The 8,057-nt window shown below is 46.0% G+C and overlaps 1 protein-coding gene across 2 annotated transcripts in view; it reads right to left on the minus strand.

Annotated features, from left to right (window-relative positions):
* The window catches only part of VSIG10L (V-set and immunoglobulin domain containing 10 like), a 28,096-nt gene extending 22,105 nt beyond the window's left edge, over positions 1-5,991 (minus strand). The window contains exon 1 of one of the 2 annotated variants that reach the window (XM_087727279.1): positions 5,716-5,991. In XM_087727279.1, the coding sequence (XP_087583405.1) occupies positions 5,716-5,782 (67 nt within the window). In that variant the 5' untranslated portion in view covers positions 5,783-5,991. The remainder of the gene's footprint in view (positions 1-5,715) is intronic. The other variant, XM_087727280.1, reaches the window with a different exon arrangement.
* Between the last annotated feature and the right edge of the window lie 2,066 nt (positions 5,992-8,057).

The raw sequence follows: 8,057 nt of genomic DNA on the forward strand, positions 1-8,057 counted from the left end.
TTATGCATGCCAGTGCTGTGTGTGAGGTAATTTAAGGTGGTTCTGACAAGTGTCGTCGGCATCTTCATATCCGGTCACATGGGTGGCAAGCCACTCCCATCCGGTCACATGGACAGCAAGCCACGCCCACAAAGGAGGCCACACCCACAGAGTAGGTTCGAACAATTTTTGAAACCCACCACTGGGGCACACCCAATTCTCACACAGTCTCTACATCCTCTGAAAAATCACATGAGAATGGGACGTGCTTTCGAGAATAGTCGGTGTCAGATGTTGGTGAATGTTGGCGTGTCACACAAAATTTCATGGCGTGCCACCTTTAGCACGCGTGTCATAAGTTCGCCATCACTGGGCTAGAAAGAGCCCTCTCTGAAGTTAGAAGACAGGTGCAGAAATAAAGTCATCCCATCTTTTAGTTATAGCAATAGCAACAGCGCTTAGATTTATATACCGCTTCGTAGTGCTTTACAGCCCTCTCTAGGTGGTTTAAAGAATCAGCCTCTCGCCCCCAACAATCTGGCTCCTCATTTTATCAACCTCGGGAAGATGGAAGGCTTGAACCGGTCAGGATTGAACTCCTGGCACTGGGCAGAGTTAGCCTGCAATACCACGTTCTAACCACAGCGCTACCACAGCTCTTTTAGAGTCGATAATTTGTATTTTTAGAGTGTTTTACTTTTATTGCACGCATTTTTTTGTACTCTTACATTTTTTTTAACGCTGTAGCTTGCCCAGAATCACATTACAAGGAGTTGGGTGGCAAACGAATGTAATTAGTAATTAATTTAAAAAAAAAAAAAAGCTAAACAAAGCAGCCTGCCAAATGAAGTCTCAAAGGCATCAAAGTGGAGTGACTCAGTTTACAGCCTGGAAGGACCACTTAGAATTAATGGATGGAACCATCTGGATCAAAGGGATGCCTCCAGGCACACCAGAAACCTCACCTCGAAGGAGGTGAGTGAGAGATACTCCCAAAACGAACTTTTAGCTTCATTGTCCTTCGTTCAATTATTCCCAAATCCTGCCTTTTGTAAGAGTGGAAGCTGAAAACACACCTTGCTAAGTTGGGAAACAAGAATGTTAAGAATGAAGTAGGTTCGCTGGCCATCCTAGAAGTGTTTTGAGTTTAAGAGTGACACTTTGGCCTTAGAAACCCTTCCAAAATGATAAAAGCTAAACCTTCATTTTGAGCTCGAGTTACCACCACACTCAGGAGATTTTGAAATGTTTTTGCACAACTCAAATGCTTGCTTTGGCTTGGGCTTAATACGCTGTGTGAACTCCACAAGTTTGTAGCTTATTCAACTAACCGTGGCTAAGCGCAAGGAGAATGCTAGGAAGAAAAAGGGATTAAATCTGACACCCGAAGTGGCCTCAGAATGAACTGAATCACTATTTTCCCCAGCTTTTTAATGGTTTCCTTAACTTAGGTAAAGGTTCCCCTCGCACATAAGTGCTAGTCATTTCCGACTCTAGTGGGTGCTGCACATCTCTGTTTCAAAGCCAAAGAACCAGCGCTGTCTGAAGACGTCTTCGTGGTCATGTGGCCGGCATGACTAAGAGCCAAGGTGGCGCAGTGGTTAAATGCAGCACTGCAGGCTACTGCTAGATCAGCAGGTCAGTGGTTCAAATCTCACCGGCTCAGGGTTGACTCAGCCTTCCATCCTTCCGAGGTGGGTAAAATGAGGACCCAGATTGTTGGGGGCAATATGCTGACTCTCTGTAAACCGCTTAGAGAGGCCTGAAAGGCCTATGAAGCGGTATATAAGTCTACTGCTATTGCTATTGCTATTGCTATGACTAAATGCCGAAGGCGCACGGAACGCTGTTACCTTCCCACCAAAGGTGGTCTCTATTTTTCTACTTGCATTTTTACGTGCTTTCAAACGGCTAGGTTGGCAGAAGCTGGGACAAGTAACGGGAGCTCACTCTGTTACGTGGCACTAGGGATTCAAACTGCCCACCTTTCTGATCGACAAGATCAGTGTCTTAGCCACCGAGCCACCACGTCCCCTTAACTTAGGGAGGCATAGAATGACAAAATTGACACACGCACACCCGTGCCACGAAACTCATCGCCAAATCTTCCTCCGATCCTCCTTCCATTTTCTCTTGCAAGTTCGTTTATTGCCTGTCAGCCCCACCAAGGAGAAGAAGTGTCCTCCGATTGATTGGCCCCAGCCTAATGCCCACCCTTCCTTTTTCCATCTCCAGCTCCTTCGAGCCATCCATATAACAAACCCTGAAGCCAGCAGGGCCTCTGGGTCTGAGCCCTTGTAAATTAAAAGCTGCACAACAGCATCGGCCACACGCCAGGGGCTGCATTAGCAGGAGCTGAGTGAGAAAAGCTGGGAGCCAGCGGGGAGGTGGTGGGGGGGGGGAGGGAGGGAGAGAGAGAAACGACAGGAGAAGATGGATGAAAATTGGCTCAGTGGGAGCCCAGCAGCCACCACACACTGTAATGGATGGGCCAGACCCCTAAGGGGAAAGAGAGAGGGGTAGGGATGGGAGAAGGCCATAAATCTAACAGGAAGGGGTCGGTGGGGGTGAACATCCAGGTCCCCCTGTGATGGGCTCCGGTTGAAGAAGGCATTGATCGAAAGGTGGCTATCTTTTAATTGCGGAGGTTTCTCCCTTCTACTTCTTCATTTCAGGTTAACAGGAAGAAATCAGGCTGGGAATACTTTGTCTAGGTACGAAGGAATGGAAGAAGGCTCACTCTCTGTCCTGTTGCTGTTAAGGCAGCCTCCAGCTCACTTCGATCCATCACCAAAATAAGGTGACAACCGAAGATGGGAGAATGGAGACAGGAAAGAGCAGAGATTAGCAGGTAGAAATGCTATCTTTAGACCAGGGGGTGGGGTGGGGAACAATGGGCCCTTTACGACTTGTGGACTTCAACTCCCAGAATTCCTGAGCCAGACAGCTGAAGCCCACAAGTCATAAAGGGGCCAGCGTTCCACACCTCTGCCTAAGATAATCACCCATGCACGCCACCATTGCTATCCTCACGTTGCTTTTAAACCTTTAGTTCCATCAGGCAAACTTTTTTTTAAAATCAGGGTTGGTTGCCTTGTTCCCAGAGATAAGGAGATAACTCATGGTTCACTTACTGAACGACTTACATTCACACAACATCACTAAGCCAAAGGTTGGGTGCTTGGATAATGAGTAAACCAGTTGCATGAACAGCTTCCTTTGTCCAAAGTACATTCATTAGTTTTTTTTTTTTTCCTAATGAGATTCTATGGGTTTGATACCCCTACAGCAGTTACTCATCCTTGGAACTTGAAGACGTGTGGACTTCAGCTCCCAGAATTCCACAACTAGCATGGAATTCTGGGAGTTGAACACATATCTTCAGGTTGCCAAGGCTGAGAAACTCCATACAATAGAACCACATGCACATTTTTTCCCTAGTTAAATTAACTTCCATCTGCAGTAAACATAACTAAAATTTCACCTTTAGCAATAGACTTACATACCACTTCACAGTGCTTTTGCAGCCCCCTCTAAGCGGTTTACAGGGTCAGCCTGTTGCCCCCAACAATCTGGGTCCTCATTTTACCCACCTCGGAAAGATGGAAGCCTGAGTCAACCTTGAGCCTGGTGAGATTTGAACTGCCACATTGCAGGCAGCCGGCAGTCAGCAGAAGTAGCCTGCAGTACTGCACTCTAACCACTGAGCCATGGTGTCATTCTTTTTTCATTTGATGCTACCGAGTGTGGTTGAAATTGCTCGAGGCATTCCAGAATTATGTTGGAACATATACACATAGCCATTTAGATAGATAGATGGATGGATGGATGGATGGATGGATGGATGGATGGATGGATAGATGATAGATTAGATAGATAGATAGATAGATAGATAGATAGAGAGAGAGAGAGAGAGAGAGAGAGAGAGAGAGAGAGAGAGAGAGAGAGAGAGATGATGGATGGATGGATGGATGGATGGATGGATGGATGGATGGATGGATAGATAGATAGATAGATAGATAGATAGATAGATAGATAGATATAGAGATAGATGATGGATGGATGGATAGATAGATATAGAGATAGATGATGGATAGCTAGATAGATAGATAGATAGATAGATAGATAGATAGATAGATAGATAGATAGATAGATAGATAGAGATAGATAGATAGATGATGGATGGATGGATAGATAGATATAGATAGATAGATAGATAGATAGATAGATAGATAGATATAGAGATAGATATAGAGATAGATGATGGATGGATAGATAGATAGATAGATAGATAGATAGATAGATAGATAGATGATGATGGATGGATAGATAGATAGATAGATAGATGATGGATGGATGGATAGATAGATAGATAGATGATGGATGGATGGATAGATAGATAGATAGATGATGGATAGATAGATAGATGATGGATGGATAGATAGATAGATAGATAGATAGATAGATAGATAGATAGATAGATAGATAGATGATGGATGGATAGATAGATGATAGATAGATAGACAGACAGACTTAGATATAGTTTATTATTATAGACTATTGATTCTCTTTTCTATTAGTTTTATTGTTTTTATATCGTTTTTCAATTTTTAAAATGTATACGTAATTACATATATTTTTATATTTGTGTAAGCCGCCTTGAGCCGCCTTGTGCGAATAGGCGGCAATCTAAATTTCCAAATAAATAAAAATAAATATGAAACAAGTCAGGCTGCACATTCTAAGCTCGGTCCATTCATTTTGTGCCTTTTGCTCATTGGGCGAACTCCATCTCCAGCTCGCATTTAGATGCCTTCGGTGGCCAAGTTAAGCCAAGTTGGGCGAAGCTTTGCTTTCCACCCTGAGCTCCCGATTACTGAACAGGGAAAGGCAGAATGCCAGCAACCTCTGGCCAACGCCCAGAAACTCACAACGACCCACAGAAACCCAGAGCGCTCATTGCCTAAAATTGTACACATACAGAGATACACAATCGGTTCAATTTTTTTTTTTAAAAAAAAAATACAACGGATCGAAGAGGACAGAGTTACAACACAGCATTTCAGGCAGCAGCTAAACCTTTCAAATCAGCACTTCAAACAAGTACCATTCGGAGGTTTTTTTTTAACAGACCTAATTTAGAAGGGTGGGGGGGGGGAGAAATACCATGACAGCTCATATGGGTGAAGCTGAAAAGTCAGCAAAGTATTTGTTTCCTCCCCCCCCCCCACCTCCCCCAGCTCAATGGATCATTTTAGCTCAGTCCTGACGATAAAAGCCCATTGTGTTGCACAAATACCCTTGTGAGAACAATATGGCAACCTGGAGGGTCTTCTGTTGCCGGAGTTGGAGGAGTGTCACACTCCCACTTCTGTGTTTCCAGGCAGGGTATGGCAAATCAAAAGGATTTGGGGGGGGGGTCCCTAACAGCCCCTTCTTTCTCAGGACTCTTTTCAATGGGGATGGGGGGGATGTTTGATGCTTTGCACAGGTGAGCCTTAAGCCAGTTCACCTTCAGCAGAGCCTCCTCTGGTCGAATTCATCCTCATTGCCCCAAATACGCTGCTCTCCTAGCAGGACCAGCCCTGCCCCTCCTCGCCCCCTGCATTTCAATTCTTGTACCCCTTAGGAATTTGAGAAGGGAGCTCGGATTCTGCCAGAAGCCGGCAGGAGCATATCAGCTGGTGGGGGAGGGAAAAAATACAAAACCCCAGGCTCCCAGTTTCCTAAACTCACCCAGCAGGGAAAGCAGACAGATGGTCAGGCTGGAAGGAAAACGGACACCCGGATGCCAGCAAGCCATGCCAGCTTGGCTCGGAAGGGGTTGTGGGGAGGAGGAGGAGGAGGAGGTCGAGGCACAGAAGGGCACGGAGATCGAAGAAGGGCTGGCAACCCCGAGTGCCAAGGGAAAGGCAGGGCCTCTGTCGGAGATGCCGGAAGGCAGGTGCCTCTGTGTGAGTGTCACCAGGTAGCGGAAGGAAGGAAGAAAGAGCAACAGCGAACCAAAGGCCCAGGAAGAGACTTAATCCTCCCCCTTGGGGCAGCGGGCCAGGATAAAAGCAGTTCAGCTATTTAAGTTATGCACCAGCAAAACCTGTTGAAAAGTCACAACAAGGGCAGGAGGAGGAGGGGGGGAAGGAGGGAAGGAAGGAGCGTATTCCATAATCAGCTATGGAGCTGTCAATTATTTTGCAAGCCCCAGGACGGAGGATTTGGAGCAAGGCACTGGATGGCAAGGCGGGGAAGGGGGAAGTCCTGGCCAAGTCCTGGCTTTGGAACAGGATTTCACAAAGGATACCTTGGCGATCCAAAACCACAGCTCCTTCCTGGCCAGTGAAAATTGGATGCCCCCTCCGGCACCCCTCCCTCAAATAAATCTGCACGATTGGGAGTGGGAGGGCAAGGTGTAGGGGGAGGCGAACCCTGCCTTCGTTTCAAAGACACCCTTTGTGCTGCCTACAAATCGGGATTACCGTCTGGCCTCTACACCCGCCAAATCTGTATCTGATGCCGAAGCGGCAATAGAGTTATCTGCCTGTAGCAGATGCTGACTGACAGGCCCAAGGAGGGATTTAAGTAGAGCCAGGGGACAGCTAAATTTTGGCCAAACTTTATGTGGATGATGTGCAAGTATTTTGGGATCACCCGAGCCTTTAAAGATATTAAATCGCTTATGGCACGCTTATCCCTTTCCTAGCGCTCGGCCAGCAACCTCGTGCTCGCACTAGGCAAACAGCAGGAAAAAAAAAATTTCCCCGTGGCAAAGAAAGCTTAGGGTTTTTTTTATCACTCGTTCAAAGACATGGCTGAGGCTTCTGCTCCAACGGATGTCAATCCAAGACAAGGAGTTTAGGGTTGTTTGGGGTTGGGTTTTCTCGCACTCTCCCTGCACCGCTTGCGATCTATTTTAAAATCCTTTCCCCTTGACCAAGTTTGCAAAGACCCAAGTGCACTGTTGCTGCAAACGATTGTCTCTGCAAACTTGGGTCTTCCCTATTTTCTCCGGACAAAAGCAGGATTCTTGGTTGAACCTTTTGCTCCTGGTTTTGGGGGGGGGGAGGGGGGGACAGACACTACATAGCTATAGATAAAAGAGGCTGATTTAAACAGGGTTATATACTATCAGCTGGCAAAAGTCTATAAAGCAGACTCGGGCTGTGAAAAATCTTTCTGAACGGAAGTGTGTCTTCTGGAGTGCCAATTTACTGCTGCAAAATTCAGCATGAAGAGTTTTGAGTCCATTGAAGGTGCTTAGATGTTAACCTCAGGTTGCTGAATGCCAAGAGCTGTGTTCACAAAACAGGCTGTGTGCCGGATAAACCAGCAACAGCATGACCGGGTCAGATCACATAACTACCGATTTTATTTTATTTTAATTTATGGGCACAATTTATATTCCATTGTGAACAACCCCTGGATCAATTAATTAATCGCATTTCGATCCTGCTGCAGTTAATAAACTCCTGGTGGCTCACAAAAGATTGCAAAACATAATCACTTCATTAGATAGATAGATAGATAGATAGATAGATAGATAGATAGATAGATAGATAGATAGATAGATAGATAGATAGATTCAAGCAAACCTGGTACCCAGATGACAAAATACTGTCGGGGTAACACACCCCTAACACCCCTCCCGGTGTGTACTCTGTTAAGATACAGCCTGTTGTGCCTTAAATGGCTTCTACTGTACTGCCGTAAAATGGCTTCCACAATACAATAGTGGAGTTGCCATGGTAATGGCTTCACAGTACTCCACAAGGGAGCTCCCTCTGGTAAGGGGTAGAATCTATCAACCTCTGTTTCACTACTTGCTTTCGGCTGCCATTGAAACGGGGAGGGGGAGGCATAGTATTTGGGAAGGGAAGTTTTAAGCACAGGAGAGATTGTGAAAAGGGAGTTTTGTTCTCACCTTCTACTGCGCATGCTGGGACAGTGGATGGGCCCGCCAAGGCCAACTGTCCTGCATACCAACCTGATGATGCTTTTTGAAGATGGAACTCACGTGACACCTGAGGGATTTGCAGATTGGACTATGGGATGGGGTTACCAGGGGGAGTGGGGTTGGGTCACAT

This window comes from Thamnophis sirtalis, unplaced genomic scaffold, assembly GCF_051295495.1.
Source record: "Thamnophis sirtalis isolate CommonGarterSnake01/CBP01778 unplaced genomic scaffold, rThaSir2_p1.2 scaffold_13, whole genome shotgun sequence".
Taxonomy (NCBI): Eukaryota; Metazoa; Chordata; class Lepidosauria; order Squamata; family Natricidae; genus Thamnophis; species Thamnophis sirtalis.